General features: G+C 45.3%; 1 protein-coding gene across 2 annotated transcripts in view; it reads left to right on the forward strand.

The window, feature by feature from the left end:
* Chd1l (chromodomain helicase DNA binding protein 1-like) overlaps window positions 1–18,543 on the forward strand; it is a 31,462-nt gene extending 12,919 nt beyond the window's left edge. The window contains exons 11-23 of one of the 2 annotated variants that reach the window (XM_013018357.1): window positions 783–856; window positions 1,728–1,838; window positions 3,965–4,079; window positions 5,220–5,373; window positions 6,065–6,230; window positions 9,348–9,499; window positions 10,867–11,030; window positions 12,240–12,445; window positions 13,453–13,551; window positions 15,267–15,337; window positions 16,861–16,975; window positions 17,481–17,589; window positions 18,313–18,543. In XM_013018357.1, coding sequence (XP_012873811.1) covers window positions 783–856; window positions 1,728–1,838; window positions 3,965–4,079; window positions 5,220–5,373; window positions 6,065–6,230; window positions 9,348–9,499; window positions 10,867–11,030; window positions 12,240–12,445; window positions 13,453–13,551; window positions 15,267–15,337; window positions 16,861–16,975; window positions 17,481–17,589; window positions 18,313–18,391 — 1,615 coding nt within the window. In that variant the 3' untranslated portion in view covers window positions 18,392–18,543. The remainder of the gene's footprint in view (window positions 1–782; window positions 857–1,727; window positions 1,839–3,964; window positions 4,080–5,219; window positions 5,374–6,064; window positions 6,231–9,347; window positions 9,500–10,866; window positions 11,031–12,239; window positions 12,446–13,452; window positions 13,552–15,266; window positions 15,338–16,860; window positions 16,976–17,480; window positions 17,590–18,312) is intronic. The other variant, XM_013018358.1, reaches the window with a different exon arrangement.
* The last annotated feature ends 545 nt before the right edge of the window (window positions 18,544–19,088 follow it).

A 19,088-nucleotide genomic window follows, 5' to 3' on the forward strand; every position in this document is an offset into this window, starting at 1 on the left:
GATTTAACTACTCAGGGGGCTAAGATCTGAGGACCAAGGTTCAAAGCCAGCCCAGACAGAAAACTTCATGAGACTTTTTAATCTCCAATTAACCAGCAACAAAAAAATACAAGTAGAGATATGGCTCAAGTGGTAGAGCACCAGCCTTGAGAGAAAAAGCCAAGCGAGAATGCTCAGGCTCTGAGTTCAAGCCCCAGTACTGGCACCAAAACAAACCCCCCTTCCCTCCCCCCAAAAAAGAAGCCCAGATTTAGTGTTTGGTGATTGGGTGTCATGGTCTTGCTAGTCACTGGCGGGAAAACTGCATTTAGGAAAACGCTCGAGGATTGTACACTACCAGTTATGGCCTCAGACACCTAAACTTCAGAATTGGCAACAATTTCCAACTTTCAGGATGTACAAGTTCAATGATCACATGTTGACTGTATTTTATTGGTCTTATATATCTATATAGCTATCCTAAGAATTAAGTATTGAAGAGTTTGAAGCCAGGCACTGGTGGCTCACACCTGTAATCTTAGCAACTCAAGAGGCTGAGATCTGAGGATCACAGTTTGAAGGCAGCCCCGGCAGGAAAGTCCGTGAGGCTCATATCTCCAATACATTAGATTAAAAACAAAAAACACAACCAGAGTAAAGCCCCAAGTTTAAGGTATGGCTCACCTCCACCTCTGAGTTAATAGTGTAAACGCTTGGCTCACCACCGCCTCTGTGTTAGTAGTGTAAGGTGTGGCTTGCTTCTGCCTCTGAGTTATTAGTTCCTACTTTGTTTTTCTTCCCAGGGGCCATCGGGTTCTGCTTTTCTCTCAGATGACCCAGATGTTGGATATTCTCCAAGACTATATGGATTACAGAGGTAACTCCCCTTAGATACTCATTTCCTAAACTTTTTTTAGGCAGCTCTATGAAGAATAACATGGGATGGGTAGGAATTTTACAAAAGTAAGCAGCTCACAAACACTGTTCAAAACTAAAAAGAGGAGTCTGAGGTGGTGGCTTACGCCTGTATCCTAGCTACTTTGGAGGCAGAGATCTGAGGATCAACATTCAAAGCTTGCCTAGGCAGAAAAGTCTGCAAGACTCCATCACCAATAAACCAGCAAAATGTCAGACTGGAGGCATGGTTCAAGTGGTAGACCATCAGTGAGGGGCAAGAAGGCCAAGTGAGAATGGGAGGTCTGATACAGAAGCACACATAAAAAGAACTCTCGATGCCAGTTGCTGGTTGTTCATGCTCCTAGATACTTAGGAGTCTGAGATCTAAGGATTGCGGTTTGAAGACAACTTAGTCAGACAAACCTGAGAGACTTTTAACTACCAAAAAGCTGGGAGTGGGGAATGTGGCTCAAGTGGTTAGAGCACCCGCCCCGAATAAAAGAGGTAACTAAGAGCAGCAGGCCCTGAGTAGTAGCCTCTGTAGCATCACAAAGAAAAAATGCAAGCTGCTGTAGCATATGGACAATCAGGGCTGGGAAGAGCGGCAGCTGAGTGTTCGCTTCATAAGTGCCCATGACTAACTGCGCGTCATTTACAAAAACAAACCCTGAGTTTGCTTATAAGATGAAGTCTCCCTCTCAATCTTTTCCATAGGCTTTATTAAAAGTAGAGGCTTGCATGTCAATGGGGTGTTTGGTTTTGACAACGTTTTCTTTTTAATTCCCCAAGGAGTTCTTAAAGAGTTAAGATTTCTCTCTTATTTTCACACACCTCCTCCCCTTTGTATAAAGGCTATAGCTATGAGCGTGTGGATGGCTCAGTGAGAGGAGAAGAGAGACACCTGGCCATTAAGAACTTCGGACAACAGCCCATTTTCACTTTCCTCCTGAGCACAAGGGCAGGTAGGTTACTGGCAGTGGGACAGCAGGTAGTACCCTTAACATTCCCAACAGTCCGTGTATTTTCCTGTCAACCTCCTCATGGTGAGATAATGGGAATTTATGATTCTTCTAACCAAATAACTACCAAAAAGGAAGGGACTGAGGGTCATTGCTGTAGTTTGTCAAGGTTCTGGCATTCGGCATGGCGGCTTTTCTTTTATCAACCCATCGAGGCTCGTCTCATCTGAGAAGTGGGTCTTGAGGCGTGGAGTGAGTAGTTGGAAGGGAGATTGGTCTGCTGTGACACTGGCCTAGCTGTATCCTAGAAGACTCCTGGGATTTTGTGTCATTTTCATCCACATTCAGAGTAGCCATGAATCTAATTGGGATATTTTTTGGTTGCTTTTCCTCCAGGAATACCTTGCAGGTGTGTTGTCTACATTTCCAATCTTATTTACCAACAACTATAATGAAACCACCGGCTCTGTAGAAGAGTCACATGTCTCCATACAACATGCATCACAGATAATACGCATGGCATTGGTAGTGCTTTAGTATGTATGTACAGTGCCATGTATAAGCAAGTCAGCCAAAGTCAGTCTGGGGAGATGAGGAGCTTGGATCCGGCAGACCAGAAGTTACATAAGCTTGGTTTCTCTATCTCAAATCCTGTGGAATAGATGTGGAGCACAAAAGGGATAGGTGTCCTTCCTAAAAGCAACCAAGCCAGGCCCCTCACGCTTCTGATCCTTACTCCTCAGGAGACTGAGATCTGAGGATCACTGTTCACAGCCAGCACAGCTGAACTGGCCTGTTGGCTATTCCTTTTTTGCTATAGTTTTGCACATTTTCCTGTTTAACAGGTTTTCCCCCACTTTCAAGTGTTTTTCTGTGATTGACTCCTATTGCCACTAGGTGGCAGTGATTGCTTATGAATCTTTCCCAAATGGCTGCCTAGAGCTTGTTGATGAAAGTACCAATGCCAGGTGCTGGTGAATCAGGCCTGTAATCCTAGCTACTCAGAGGCTCAAATCTAAGGACTGCAGTTTGAAGCCAGCCCAGGCAGAAACGGCCATGAGACTTTTATCTATCTCCAGTTAACCACCAAAATCTAGAAGTGTGTGTGTGGCTCAAACAGTAGAGCTCACGCCTTAAACAAAAAAGCCAAGCAAGAGCATGAGGCCCTGAGTTTAAATCCCAGTATTAGCACAAAAGAAAGTATTCTGAGGGAGATAACTTGATTTTATTGCCTAGCTGTAATTTGCAAGTGTGATCAAACGCTCTAGTATTACTAATGACCCAGTAGGCATCTTACATTTGGAGCTGTTTTCTGAAAGAACATGTCATTTGTTTGTTTATTTTTGTGTCAGTATTGGAGCTTGAACTCAGAACCTTGCACTCTCGCTTGGCTTTTTGCTTGAGTCTGGTGCTCTACCACTTGAGCCATACTTCTACTTCCAGCTTTTTTTTTGGTTAATTAGGGATAAGAGTTTCACAGACTTGGGCTGGGAAGGTGGCTCAGTGGTAGAGCACTTGCCTTGCATCCTTGAGGCTCTGGATTCGATTCCTCATAAGCAAAAAGAGAAAAAAGCCGGAAGTGGCGCTCTGGCTCAAGTGGTAGAGCGTTAGCCTTGAGCTGAAGAGCTGAGGGACAGAGCCTAGGCCCAGAGCTCAGGCCCCACGACCAGACCCAAAAAAAAAAAAAAAGAGTTTCACAGACTTTACTGCCAGCTTTGCTCAAAAATCATACTGATCCTCAGATCTCAGCTTCCCGAGTAGCTAGGATCACAGGTGTGAGCCACCAGCAGTTGGCCTTTATTTTATTTTTTTGCAAACTGATCTAGCAAAATTCAACCAAAGTTCTCAGGCAAAAGAGATTTTAAGAGTTTCTCGGTACTAACTTACAAATCCTCCTTGCTCCTTTCTCCTGATGCCCACATTCTGTTAGATTTAATAATGATATTGTCCCGGGTCCTACAGTGTGAGGCCACACATACCACACTGGGCTCTGGAGTAGGATGGGCACCACCGTGAAGCCAGTCCGCTTGACTGATGGCAGTTCATCCATGTGGCCCAGCCCAGCCCACACCTTTCTTCCAGTTCCTCCTCTCTGTGCCCAAGTATACTCCTTTATCCTTTGCTTCCAGGCGGAGTTGGCATGAACTTAACAGCAGCAGATACCGTGATTTTTGTTGACAGCGACTTTAACCCTCACAACGACTTGCAGGCAGCTGCCAGGGCTCACCGGATTGGCCAGGACAAGTGAGTGAGCTGAGCATGGGCATTTCCCCGCTGGCGTGGCTTGCCTGGGAAGGAGGGTGAGGAGCACAGTCCCGGTGTCAGGAGATGAGAGGCCTCCAGGCTCAGCCCAGAGTTGCTTCCAACCCCTGGGCTTGAGTCAGGAGTCAGCTTGTCCATCCACACTTACTTTCCTAAAAATAAAAAGGTGCAGTTACAACAGGATTGGAGAGAACCTTTAAGTCAGGACCTAGCTCAGGTTTAAAATGGGCTGAGAGCCAAGTGTCAGTGGCTCACATCTATAATCCTAATTACTCAGGAGGCTCAGATCTGAGGATCCAGGTAGGAAGCTAGCTTAGGCAGACATCTGTGAGACTTGAATTAAACAGCAAAAAATTGGAAGTGGAGGCATGGCTCAAATGGTAGAATACCAGCCTTAAGTAGACAAGCCAAGACCTTAATTTTAGACCCAAGTACAGTGCAAAAAGAAAAGGAAGGGAGGGAGGGAAGGAGGGGATGAGAAAGAAAGGAAGGACGGAAAGAAAAGAGAAGAGAAGGTAGGGGGTGAGGGGTCATGAAACTTTGTTAGAAAGATGGCTGTGACGTGCAGACGCTGTGTATCCCCCTGCCAGATCTCTGTGGCCACAGAGGCAATAGCTCAATGCCAGCCACCCTTTCATCCTTCTTCTGACCTCGAGAACCTGAGGACAGGTCCTTTCCGCATGCTCAGTGCAAATGGATTGTGGCCTTGCATCTGCTGTGTACTGTGCTGTACCCCCAGCCAAACCACGTTCTTCTTTTTGTGTATGTGCCACTACTGGGACTTGAACTCAGGGCCTCATGCTCTTGTGTAGCTTTTTGGGCCAGGGTGCTTTTCCACTTGAACTCCACCACCACTTACTGGCTTTTTGCTGGTTAGTTGGAGATAAGAGTTTCATGGACTTTCCTGCATGGGCTGGCTTCAAGTGAGATTCTCAGAATTCAGCCTCCTGGGTAGCTAGGATTACAGGTGGCAGCCATTGTCACCCGGCGATCTTGTCCTTTTAATTGTTCCCTGTATACGCATGGTGTTTGGTTTTGCTTCCTTTTATGTATACTTATCTGGCTCATTTTTCTCCAATTTGTAGATGCTCATCTTATCCACTATCACTGACTTCCGTGCAGGTCTGTTAAAGTTATTCGACTGATTGGCCGAGACACTGTGGAAGAAATTGTCTACAGGAAGGCAGCCTCCAAACTGCAGCTCACCAACAAGGTCACAGAAGGAGGCCATTTGACTCTAGGAACCCAGAAAGCTTCCGCAGATGCAGACCTCCAGGTAGGAGTCAACCAGGAGCACACACCTGTGGGTGCTCCCTGTAATCCTAGCTACTCAGAAGGCTGAGAGTGGGGATCATGGTTTGAAGCTAGCCCAGGCAGGAAAGTCTGTGAAACTCTTGTGTCCAATTAACCACCAAAATAGAGCTGTGGGTTAAGTGGTAGAGTGCCATCCTTGAGCAAAAAAAGCTTAGGGACAATGCCCAGGCCCTGAGGGCAAGCCCCAGGATCAGTACAAAAGGAAGGGAGGAGAGAGGAAGGAAAGGGCAAATGCCAAAGGGAATGAGGTAGAGTACTGGGAGCAGCCTTCTCATTTGAGGAGGTTTAGCAGTGAAAAAGCTAGGATAGAGTCTCTAACTGTGGCTTTTGGGGAGGCCTGTGAGAAAGAATTGTTATTAAGAAGTGTTGTTATTCTTAATTGCTGTTATTCTTACATAAAAAAACGGAGGCTTATAAATTAGTGTTGTGTTGTTATGGAGACTTGTCAAAGCCACAGCTCTGGTCATTCATCACCTCTGCTTCTGCATGGTCGAGTGATTAAAGTGATTGGTGCCATCTTGCTGGAGGAGGGGAAAGGCGGGCTGCCCAGAGAAGGACCGTACCTGGGTTCTTTCAGCCACTTAGCAGATCACTCATAAGCTGGTGCTTTTTGTTCTTAAGAACTAACTGGACTCTTGTTTTCTCCATTGAAGTTAAGTGAGATTCTCAAGTTCGGCTTGGATAAACTTCTGTCCTCTGAGGGGAGCACCATGAGTGACATGGACCTGGAGTCCATCCTAGGAGAAACCAAGGATGGCCAGTGGGTCCCAGATGCCCTGTCTGCTGAAGGAGGAGAGGCCAGAGAGCAAGAGGAAGGAAGTGAGTTGCGACCAGACAGAGTAAATGGCACAACCTAGGCATGAGCTAGGGCGCGAGACCCCTGAAACACCCTACGTACTGTTCCCACTATCTCTCCCTACCCTCTTGCCATCTTGGGCTGTGTGTGTGTGTGTGTGTGTGTGTATGTGCGCTCTAACTTGACTTTTCTAATCTTGGGCAGTGTGTGTGTGTGTGTGTGTGCGTGCGCTCTAACTTGACTTTTCTAATCTTGGGCAGTGTGTGTGTGTGCGTGCGCTCTAACTTGACTTTTCTAATCTTGGGCAGTGTGTGTGTGTGTGTGTGTGTGTGTGTGTGCGCTCTAACTTTTCTAATCTTGGGCAGTGCGTGTGCGCACATGTGCATGTGCGCGCTCTAACTTGGCTTTTCTACTCAGTCTTGGTGGTAAATTGGAGATAAGAGTTTCATGGACTTTTTTACCCAGGCTGTGCATGGATCCCCAATCTTCAAATCTCTGCCTCCTGAGTAGCTATGATTAATTACAGGCATGAACCACCAATGTGGCTGACTTCTGTTTCAGAAAATCTTTACTGTCGTTGAGGGTTTCAGGTGAGGGAAGAAATAGATACATATGCTCACTTTTTTTAATGTTACATTTAGTCACCTTAAATACCAAAGCTTACATCCATTTCTATTCACACCTAGATTAATCTCACCTTTTTCTAAGGTTTACTAGAACAAATAAAATTAGTGTTTTCAGAAAAATAATTGCATTTCCCATTCAAACCAACTGCCTACTTTGTTGGTGTTTTTTTTTTTGTTATTCGTGGATCTTGAATTTAGTGCCTGGGTGCTGTCTCTGAGTTCTTTTTTTTTGGGGGGGGGGTCCGGTCGTGGGGCCTGAACTCTGGGCCTGGGCGCTGTCCCTGAGCTCAAGGCTAGTGCTCTACCACTTGAGCCACAGAGCCACTTCCGGCTTTTTTCTTTTTGCTTATGTGGTGCTGAGGAATCGAACCCAGGGCCTCGAGCATGCAAGGCAAGTGCTCTACCACTGAGCCACCTTCCCAGTCCTGTCTGAGTTCTTTTGCTCCAGGTTAGCGCTCTACCACTTTGAGCCAGCAAAAAGCTAGATGTAGAGGTTTAGGGCTCAAAAGAGTGCCAGTGTCTGGCTCAAGCAACTCTTCTTTTTTTTTTTTTTTTAAAGTCATGGGGCTTGTACTCAGGGTCTGGGTTCTGTCCCTGAGCTAATGCTTTATCACTTGAAGCCACAGCTCCACTTCTAGTTTTCTGGTGGTTAATTGGAAATAAGAGTCTCACACTTTCCTGCCTGGGCCACCTTTGAATTGGGATACTCAGATCTCAGCCTCCTGAGTAGCTAGGATTACAGGTATGAGCCACCAGCGCCCGACTATATTTTTCTTCAGACAAACCAATTACTTGAAAAGAACTCTCAGCTGAATTAAAATTTGTATTGTTTTCTTTTGAAATATTTTTTAAAAAATGATCTTTAGGTAGTTGTACAAAAGGGTCTCAAACCAATCTGTCAAGTTTATGAGTACACCTCATCTTGCACATTGTTGCCCCTTCTCTTGTCATCCCCAGTCTCAACCCCACCCATCCCCTCAAGTTACCTGGTTCCATTTTCACATGTGGACATTGAACATTATGGGATATTGTTTGTGATGGATGAGTCTGGCTTCCTATGTGGTAGATGGGCTCCAGCCTCCTCTTGGCTACAAAATTAAGATGGAGAGCACAGTGAGGATATTACAAATGAATATGAAAGACTAGAAATTAAAACAACCTCTGCCGAAACTAAATCAAAAGCAGGATTGCTTTATCTTGGGGAAAAAAATCCACATTTTTGAGCAGAAAAGTTCATGCAGTCTGCAGCTACATACGTTGATCATATCTGACACTTCTCAGCTCTTTATTTTTTTTCTCACTTGTTGATAGAGTGCCTCATTGCAAGCCCCCTGCTGATTTAATTAGCAAATGCCAATTAGAATTACAGCTGGTTAGATTTGGGTACAAGTGTGGAGCAATTGATCTCTTGAGAATGAAAATGTTTTGCTTTCATTTTCTCCAGGGAAAACATACTTACAGCTAATTTCATAAGGCTGGGGAAATAAATTATTTGGTAACATGTGTTATTAAATACACTTCAGTTTCGACTCATTCTCTTACCTATCTCTGGTTGCTGGTCTTGGCTGATTGTCACTTGATTCACAGTCTTGGCAGATTACCCAGCTTTATGGAGCCTCTGTGTCCTTGTCTGGAAAACGGTGCTTTGCCTTCTTACCTGATTGCAAAAATCGAGTGGGATAATAGGGGTGAATGCGCTGTTTAAGATCACACTATAAGCTCAGAGCTGGTGGCTCACACCTGTGGCTCACACCTGTAATCCTAGCTACACAGGAGACTAAGATCTGAGGACTGAGGGTTAAAGCCAGCCCAGGCAGAAAAGTCTGTGAAACTGTTGTCTCTAATTATCCACCAAAAAAGCTGGACATGGAAGCATGGTTCAGCTGGTAGATACCAGCTTTGAGGGAAGAAGCTAAGGGACAGTGCCCAGTCCCTGAGTTTTAGCTCCATGACCAGCACATACACATAAAACAGGCAAGAAACTGTATGTCCAAGGGATTGTTTTTGTGGTGATGCTTTTTTTTTTCTTCTAGATTGCTCATTTGCCCCTTCAATATATAGGAACAGGGGAAAGTGTGCTTGATCCAAAAAGTAGAGATTGTATAAGAGAATGCTAAGCTCATTGAGATTTGTGCTGAAGAATAGCCTGGGGGGGAGGGAGAGTACAGACCACAAATTATAAATGGACCAAACTCTGTCTTTGGAGGAGTATGGATCTCCATGGACACCCTGAGCATGATGGGAAAGGAAGTCACAAGCTGGTCTCAGCCTGTTCAAAACATGGTGGTTATCTATTAGCCCTACCTACTGCTTTGAATATTGTTTTGGCTTTAATTGGACATATAGTCTCTTAGATTTGTATGCCTGGGCTGGCTTCAAATCATGATGCTCAGTTCTTAGCCTCTGTGTAGCTAGGATTATAGGTGTGAGTCACCAGTACCTGGCTATACCAGTGCCCAGCTTGTTTTTCATTGTCTTAACATTTCTCTCTCTCTTTGTGTTTTATGTTCTTAGAAAACCATATGTACTTATTTGAAGGCAAAGATTATTCTAAAGAGCCCAGTAAAGAAGACAAAAAGTCATTTGAACAACTGGTAACTCTTCAGAAAACTCTTATGTTGGAGAAAATGAGTCAAGAGGGACGGTCACTCCGAAAGAAAGGCACTGTAAGAACTATTAATTTAATGTAATAGTATAAATTCTCCAAACTGTCATCCTAAGAGAACAAAAAATGAAGCTAGGATCATTTTAATCTCTTACGGTAATTTGTTGAGAAATGAGTGTTGACTGAGAAAAATTATCTGGGTCCTAGAGCCATGTAAACTATTCTCATAATAAAACATGAACAAGGTTAGGTGCTGCTGGTGGTTATCCTAGCTATTCAGGCTGCAGATCTGAGGATCAGGGTTCAAAGCTAGCCCAGGCAGACAAATATTAGAGACTGTTACCCAATTAACCACCAAAAAGCCAGAAGTATTGTGGCTCATCAAGAACTCAGGCTTGAGCAGAAAAGCTAAGGAAAAGCATGAGGCTCTGAATGCAAGCTGGGTGCTGGTGGCTCACACCTATAATCCTAGCTACTTTAGGCGGCTGAGATCTGATGATCACAGTTCAAAGCCAACCCAAGCAGGCAAGTCCATGAGACACTTATTTCCAATTAACCACCAGAAAACCAGAAGTAGAGCTGTTGTTCAAAGTGTTAGAGTAGTAGCCTTGAGCAAAAGAGCTGAGGGGACAGTACCTATGCCCTGAGTTCAAGCTCCACAACTGACAAAAAGAAAATCAACAAATTGAGTGTATTGTATACTTAATGCTGATAAAAGCTCCTATGGTCCTTCCTCTAAGCTATAAAGTCTCATGACACCCCACTGTTGGAAATTGTGACCTTACTTCATAAATGATGTGTAATATTCTAGATTCTACCTATCATTAAGATAATCAAGGTGATGAACTATTCCATATTTTGTGTGTTTTGGGGGGTTACTCAGGCTTTTTCTTTCAAGGCTGGTGCTCCACCAGTTGGGTCACACCTGTACTTCTGGCCTTTTGCTGCTTAATTGAAGGTAAGAGTCTCAGACTTTTCCTGCTGAGGCTGTCTTTGGAATTGTGATCCTCAGATCTGAGCCTCCTGAGAAACTCAGATTACAGGCATGAGCCACTAGCGCCCAACAGAACTCTTTGTTTTAAAAGGAATTGCACAATACATTTGTAGAAAAGATTTGAATGAAACTTGACTAAATTTGAAAATACCACAATGCAGAATATGCTTTCCATCCAGGAAAAAGGCCCCCCAAAACAGTACTGTTTAGAAGTGCCTCATTCCTAATGAAATCAGTGGAAATGATTGCGCTAGCCATGGCGCTGGCTGTCTGGCACCTTGTGGTCACCATGCGTGTGAGGTGGAACAGTTATTCCTGCCACACGGTGTGGCACAGGGACAGCACGCAGCATGTTGCTCCGTGCAGGGCGCTGCAGAGGTGAGTGACACTCACAGCACCTGACCTTCCTGCCTGTGGTCCTTGCTCTTCCTCAGGTTCTGATCCCTGGTCTTGTGGAGGGGACCTCCAAGAGGAAGCGAGTTCTGAGCCCAGAAGAACTGGAGGAGAGACGGAAGAAAAGAGAAGAAGCAGCAGCCAAGAGAAAGAGACAAGTAGAGGAGAGGAGGAAGGCAAAGAAAGAAGCTGAGCATAAGAAAAAGTATGTCTGCATCCTATGCCAAGCTGACGACCACGGTGTGTTAAGGGGTCACTATTGTATAGTTCGACTCTATAGCTGAATGTCACATTAAAAACCTAGAAAATTCAGGGCGTTTGTTGGTGGCTCATGCTTGTCATCCTAGCTGCTCATGAAGCTGAGATCTGAGAATCATGGTTTTAAGCTAGCCTGGGCAGAAAGGTCCATGAGACTCTTACCTCCAATTAACTAACAAAGAGTGGAAAATGGAGGTGTGATTCAAATGGTAGAGCACCAGCTCTGAGTAAAAAAGCCAAGAGAGAATCCAAAACTCTGGGTTCAAGCCTTCATACTGGCACACTCACATATATACACCCCACAGAAAATGTTCATCAGAAATGGCTGTAACTATTCATATCAGCATATGTGTGAAAAGATGAACTTTCTTTTTTTTTTTTTGCTGGTCCTGGGGCTTGAACTCAGGGCCTGGGCATTGTCCCTAAGCTTCTTTTGCTCAAGGCTAGCGCTCTACCACTTGAGCCACAATGCCACTTCCGGCTTTTTTCTGTTTATGTGGTACTAAGGAATTGAACCCAGGGCTTCATACATTCTAGGCAAGCACTTTACCACTGAGCTACATTCCCAGCCCAAGATGAACATTTTTTCTACTTTAGAGAGATGTCCCAAGTGCAGAGATGATGTATTCTGTTGAAATAATATTTTTGTTGTTTGCTCTGTTTTTATCAGTCATGGGACTTGAACTCAGGGTCTGGGCTCTGTCCCTGAGCTTTTCCTCTCAAGGCCTAGCACTCTACCACTTTAATCCATAGCTCTACTTCTAGTTTTCTGGTGGTTAATAGGAGATGAGTTTCACTGGGACTTTTCTGCTTAGGATGACTTTGAACTTCGACCCTCAGATCTCAGCCTCCTAAGTAGCTAGGATTACAGGCACCCAGCAAATAAAAAATATTGAAAGGTTTTATTGTAGCTGAACAAGACGTCATATATTTGAACAGTCATTTTTCTTAGAATCAGAGACATTTGGTGGCTGCTCATTATTGAAGTGCAGTCAGGAGGCTGTTAGGCTCATCAGTGACTTACATATTTACAAATGAGCCAAAAACTTCAGGCAAGTTTCTAATTGCCTCTCCACTTGGCTGTTACGGTTTGTAAATAGCGGTGCAGAATGTTCTAAGGGCGCTGGCTGATTCACTTTTTCTCCGGTCTCTGAAGGATGACCTGGTGGGAGTCCAGTGGTTACCAGTCCTTCTGCCTGCCCTCGGAGGACAGTGAGCCAGAGGAGCTTGAGGATGAGGTGGAAGAGGATTCTTCTGACCTGGATTATGGAGACCCAGACTCGACCTCCATCAAGTACATCAGTGGAGATGTCACCCACCCTCAGGCGGGGCCAGAAGACGCCCTCATCGTGCACTGCGTGGGTAGGTGACGGGGCCCAGAACCTGCCGGTGCCCAGAAACAGGGCGACAGGCAACATAGTGACAATGGTAGTGATCCAGGATCGTATTGTTCAATCAGAAAAGCAGAGTTCAGAATCAAGACACAGATTTGACTCTTGGCTTTTTCCTTCCACCCAATCTCTCTGAGCCTCAACTTCCTCAGCCATATAATGGGATAACATCTGCTTCATTTTCTGCACAGTGTGTGTGTGTGCGCGCGCGTGTGCGTGCGCACGCGTGCGTGCATGCTGCTACTGGGGCTTGAACTCAGGACCTTGCATTCTCTTTGGCATTTTTTGCCCAAGGTTTGAACCACACCTCCACTTCCCGTTTTTTGCTGGCTCATTGGAGATAAGTCTCATAGATTTTCCTGCCTAGGCTGGCTTCAAATTATAATCCTCAGATCTCAGCCTACTGAGGAGCCAGGATTACTAGGTCTGAGCTACCAGCTCTCAGCTTTTCTGATCAACTTTTACAAAACAGTCTCTATCTGTACCTCTGTGCTGTTCTTTCTCCTCTTTCTCCTCTTCCTTTGTTGCTGCAGATCACCACCTGTCATATTAACATGAGTTTTTAGTTGCCTATGACATTAGAAAAGAAGCTGCATGGGGCAGAGACGGGATGTCCTTTGTCCACTGCTATCTCTGCTGCTTATGCAGTAATGCCTGATGTGTAATCCACTCCACAAATCCTTACAGTATGAATTGTCAGAAAGGGACTGAAAGGGGAGGTTCCACCTCTTGCCCGCCCTTCTTCACTTGCCTCCCAGAAGTCACAGACATATTAGAGATTCTGCTCACTAATTTTTGACACACTCCCGGTGGGATGGCTAGTTGTATCTCCCAGAAAAACTTCTACATATTTGGGAAGTCCAAATACGACATTTGTAGATCAGCTCTGTTTTCTATAGCCTATTTTGTGTGCTTTTGGGCATCTGAATTGTCAACTGGACTTTGTGTAGATGAGACTATTCTCTTCTCTTCTGTCAGATGACTCTGGCCGCTGGGGCCAAGGTGGTTTATTCACAGCTCTGGAGGCACGGTCTGCTGAGCCAAGAAAAAGATATGAGTTGGCTGGGAAAATGCAAGGTAAAGAGGCAAAGCAGGACAGTGGGTCCATGGGTCAGGGCTGGAATAAGGCAGGAAGGGACACACCACATCCTATTAGATGGGTAAGGAATCAGAAGAGCCGCTTAAGGCCTGAGTTCTGACATCCATTAGTGATGTAACTTAGAGATGGTCCCCTGCTCCTCTCTGTGACTCTTTCCTCGTCTATGTTTGGCGAGTGGTATTTGCCCCACCTACCCTGATGGAATAGTAGTGAGGCTCATGAATGTGTATGAGTTCTGAAAAATGTCCATCATCGCATCTGCTTTTAAGTCTTAGAACAAAGATTGCTTCCAGCTCAGCCCATTTTCCTAAGAGAGAGTCTCTTGGAGGCCTCAAATCTATGTAGAGAAACAACACACGTTATTTAAGTGCTAAGGGTAGATTGGTAGATGGAGCCTGGGGGCAGGAAGGTGTGTTAATGGGAAAACCACAGCCAGGTCCTCTGCTTCCTGGGACAGAAGTCAGGCTGCTTAGGGCCAGGGGAAGTTGTAACACTGAATAGATAGCATCCTTTGGCACAGAACAATGGAAAGTCACCCATTTGGGCATGTAGAAATCGCAGTATAGAAAGAGGTAACATTATCATCGTGATTATATGGTACCCTCTAGATTTTTCCTATTAGGTTTTAGTGCTGTTTTGATTTGCATCTCCTTTCTCCTGATTCTTCTGTCTAAAATGGAAAGGAAAACACTCAATGCTCAGGGCTTAGCAAGGTGGACAGTCAGCCCAGAACTGGATGCTGACTTGGCAGCTGGAAAAGCAGAGAACAGGAGAGAGATCTAACCCAGAGTTGCATCCGAAACAAGAGGGCAGAGAACAAGGTAGAAAACACTTCCTCAAAGGAAAAAAGGCAACAATGAGCTGCTAGATGACCTTGAAGATACAGTGTTTGAAGTAAGGGTTGAGTAGCCTTTTTCCAAAATGCATGGGACCAGAACTATATCAGATTGGAAGGAAGAAGGCTGTTGAAATATTTGCACATATATAATGAGATGTATGTGTAGAGATGAGATCCAAGTTTAAATGCAAAAGTCACTAATGAGTTGGGCACTGGTGGCTCATGCCTGTAATCCTAGCTACTCAGGAAGCTGAGATCTGAGGATTGCAGTTCAAAGCCAGCTCAAGCAGGAAAGTCCACGAGACTCTTTTCTCCAATAAACTACTCAGAAAAAGCTGGAAGTGGCGCTGTGACTCAAGAGTACTAGCCTTGAGCACAAAGAGGCTCGGACAGTGCCCAGGCCCTAAGTTCAAGCCCCAAGATCCACAGAAATGAGAGAGAGAGAGAGAGAACCAGAAGTGGAGTTGTGGCTCAAGTGGTAGAGCATAGCCTTGAGTAAAAAAGCTAAGGGACTGCTCCAGGCCCTTTCAAGCCCTAGGACAAGTGTATATACACACACACACACACACACAGATTACAGCAAAATAGTCCTTAGTGGGAGATGCTGAAGTGGGGGTAAGAACAGGATCTGACCCAAGGTCAGCCACAGGACTTTGGGACACGTTGCCTGTGAGGTAAGAAGAGGCTGGCTATGTAGACGTAGTAGAGGGTGGAGCAGGCCCTCTTTTCTGCAGTAGGGTCCAGGGGAGTGGACACAGTGGGGAAGCACAGAAAGATCCAGAATAGACCCTGCTCCATACAACTTGATGGATTTAATGTTTTTGTTGTTGTTGCTTCTCTGTTTTTCTTCCTCAGATTTGAGTTTGGGGGGTGTCCTTTTATTTCCCATTGATGATAAAGAATCAAGAGACAAGGGGCAGGATTTGGTAAGTAAAAAACAAAACTAGGGGCTGGGAGGGTGGCTCAGTGGTAAATGCTTGCCTTGCATGCATGAAGCCCTGGATTTGATTCCTCAGCCACCACATAAGCAGAAAAAGCTGGAAGTGGCGCTGTGGCTCAAGTGGTAGAGCCTTGAACTGAAGAGCTGTGGGACAGCGCCGAGGCCCAGAGTTTAGGCCCCAATAACAAGAAAAACAAAAACTACACACACAGGAAAGTCAAGACTTTCAGAACAACTTGCTCTGAAACCTATCTGGTCTCTGACATGCGACAGAGTCACCATGCTGCAGTGGTATGGGCTTGTGAATGTGTTTCCCACAGTGCTAGAGGCCACAAGATCTCGGGCAGGCCTTCCCTGCGGCCTCTCCGTGCTCATGGATGGCTGCCTCCAGTGTGCTCACACCATCTCTGCACATGAGTATCCCTGCTTCTTCCTGTGTGAACAGGTTTCCTCTTCTTAAAGGTTCATGCCTGGAATTCTAGCTACTCAGGATCACAGTTCAAAGCCAGCCCGGGCAGGAAAGTCCACAAGACTCTTATCTCCAGTTAACTAGCAAAAAGGTATAAGTGAAGCTGTGGCTTAAGTGGTAGAGTGTTAGCCTTGAATGGAAAAACAACAACTGCATAAGAGGATCAGATCCTGAGTTCAAGACTCAGTATTGCAGACTCCCTAAAGAAAGAGAGAGAGAGAGTTTTCTGTTTGGCCTTAAGCAGAGAAAGAAGGAAACAATCCATTCTTCTCTCCTTTCTTTGCTCATACCAGAAATCTTTTGCACCACAAGTATCTCCTGCTTACTTGTCATTTGGAATATCTGTAGTAAGTTTTATTTGCCATGTCTACTTCTTTTTTTTTTCTCATACTGGGGCTTCAAGTTAGAGCCTCTTGTATTTATCCTGCTTGCTCATGTCTGGCACTTCCACTTAAGCCATACCTCCAGCCTGGCTTTTTGTTCATTAATTGGAGATGGAGTCTTAAGGACTTTTCTGCCTGGGCTAGCTACAAACTGTGATCCTCTAGACATTAGCCTCCGAGTAGCTAGGATTATAGGTATGGGCCACCAGTGCCTGGCTCATATTTGAATTCTTACCTTTAAGAGTATTTATATATATATATATATATATAGTGTGTGTGTGTGTGTGTACATGCGCACACTTGCTGCTACCAGGGCTTGAACTCAAGGCCTCACGTTCTCACTTGGCATTTTTGCTCACAGTTGACTCAGTCAACTTGAGCTGTGACTTCAGCCTGGCTCTTTGGGGATTAGTTGGAGATGGAGTGAGGCAGGCTTTCTTTTCCTTCCTTGATTGGCTTTGAACTGTAATCATTCAGATATCAGCCTCCTGAGTAGCTATGATTATGGGCATGAGCCTCTAGCACCTGGCTAGAAGTGTGTATACACACACACACACTCCAAGGGCCCCACAGAACTGTCTCTCCACCATAGGCAGGTCAGTAGGTTAACCATGGCTGCCTCCTATCCATGGCTGCTTATACCGTTGTTCTTCCCAGTTGGCCTTGGTTGTAGCTCAGCACCGAGATCGCGCCAACACCCTCTCTGGCATTCGGATGGCAGCCCTAGAAGAGGGCCTGAAGAAGATCTATGTAGCAGCAAAGAAAAAGAAAGGTGAGCTCTTCCGGTGTTTCGGTACCTCTCGTGGGAGTGGCGCAAGTCCATGACCCCCTGACTTGTGTGAAGGTCAGAACCATAGTGCGTTGCTGTCTACTTGGTTCCTTTGGAAATCCTTTGTACCACCAATATTGGGAGCACGTCCATCCACTGGGGATTTTACCATGATTTTATTCTTAGGTGCCAGTACTGGGCTTGAATTCAGGGCCTACTGGTCAAAGTTTTTTTTGTTTTTTGCTTTTTGCTTTTTTTGCTCAAGGTTAATGCCCTACCAATTGAGCCACAGCTCCACTTCTGGGTTTTTGAGTGGTCATTGGAGATAAGGGTCTCATGGACTTTCCTGCCTGGGCTGGCTTTGAGCTGCGATCCTCAGATCTCAGCTTCTGAGTAGCTAGGATTGCAGGTGTGAGCTCCAGCACCCGGCTCCTATGTATATTATTTTTTCCATCCATTGGCTTTTGAGGGGTGAAGACACCATGATCTCTTCTCCTTTTTTGTATAGCAAGTGTTCATCTTCCACGCATCGGACATGCCACCAAGGGTTTCAATTGGTACGGGACCGAGCGCCTTATTCGGAAGTATTTGGCTGCCAGAGGCATTCCAACGTACATGTATCCTTTAGTGATCTTCATAGTTTCTTCACCCAGACCAAGAGAGAAAGTGGGCTTTGTCTCCTGAGACTGCTGTTCCATCTAAGGCCTGGTCCCTTCCTTCTGTGTTGCCATACACAAACTAAGATGCAGCCGGCACTGGTGCCTAACACCTGTAATCCTAGCTCCTCAGAAAGTTGAGACCTGTGGATCATGGTTCAAATCCAGCCGAGGCCAGAAAGTTCATGAGACTCTTATCTCCAATGAACTAATAAAAAGCCAGAAGTAGAGTTGTGGCTCAAGTGATAGACCAACAGTGTTGAGCAAATAAAGCTTAACAAGAATGCAAAAACTTGAGACCACATCTGAAAGAAACTAAAGAAAACAATGAAGGCATGGCACAACTGTAGAGGACCTGTTTAGCAAATGTGAGACACAGTGCAAACCTCAGGACCACACACACACACACACACAAAAACCCAACAAACCCTTGAATTACTGCAGAACTTAGTAGAGCAGTCATGTCGTCATGTCTTGTATGCTTATACAATGGAGGCAGAAGCTGAAGAGGTCTGGGATAGCAGACAACAGAAATAGCAATGAGTCTTAAGAGCATGGAAGTGTTTATGGTGCACAGGAAGGGAATCCAGAGGTTGTCTATAGCTTTAGCCATTATTTGCATAGTCAAAAAGCAAAAACAGCGGTTTAAAGTGGAGACCATGCTTCCTTGACCGCCCTTATCAGATACTACTTTCCTAGAAGTAGGGCTGCTGGCATCCATTCCCCGTCCTTCACTTCCTCCTCCACCCAGCCACTTCCCTAACAGCCAACTTGGTGCTCCACACTGAGACTCCCACACAGAGTGACTGTCATGGAGGACCCCAAGAGAGAACAAGGATGGAGTTGGCCTCTGGGACTGTTCCATTTCCTGGGTTAACGTTTGTCCTCCCTGAACTCAGGCAGGGAGGGAGGGGAGGCGGGTGGGGGTGGGGGGGGAGGCCGCTGACTCTGATCTGTACCTGTAATACAGGAATGCACTATTTTGGCCTTAGTTTACATAACTTGGTGTAATAATAAATTTCCTATATCAAATAGTTTCCGTCTGTATCTGGTTTTCTTACCCTTGAGCAGGCTAATTTTTTATGTGTATGTATGTGCCAGAACTGAACTCAAGTGCCAGCAACTTGAACTCAGGAGCTGTGTGTTGTTCTTTAGCTTTTTTTGCTCAAGGCTGGCACTCTACCACTTGAGCCACATCTCTACTTCCAGCTTTTTTCTAGTCAGTTGGCACTAAGAATCCCACGGACTTTCCTGGAGGCTGGCTTTGAACCATGATTCAGATCTCAGCTTCCTTGAGTAGTTAGAAACAGACGTGACCCATCAGCACCTGGTTTGGAACTGATTTCTTCAGTGAGAGGTGGTATGGATTAAGGAGAGGGGAGAAGCAATGGAACAAAGAAGAATCTCTATCAGTTGACTCATGCCTTCCAAAGTAAGATTCTTTATTTTATTTTTGTGCT

Source organism: Dipodomys ordii, unplaced genomic scaffold (genome assembly GCF_000151885.1).
Source record: "Dipodomys ordii isolate 6190 unplaced genomic scaffold, Dord_2.0 Scaffold39, whole genome shotgun sequence".
Taxonomy (NCBI): Eukaryota; Metazoa; Chordata; class Mammalia; order Rodentia; family Heteromyidae; genus Dipodomys; species Dipodomys ordii.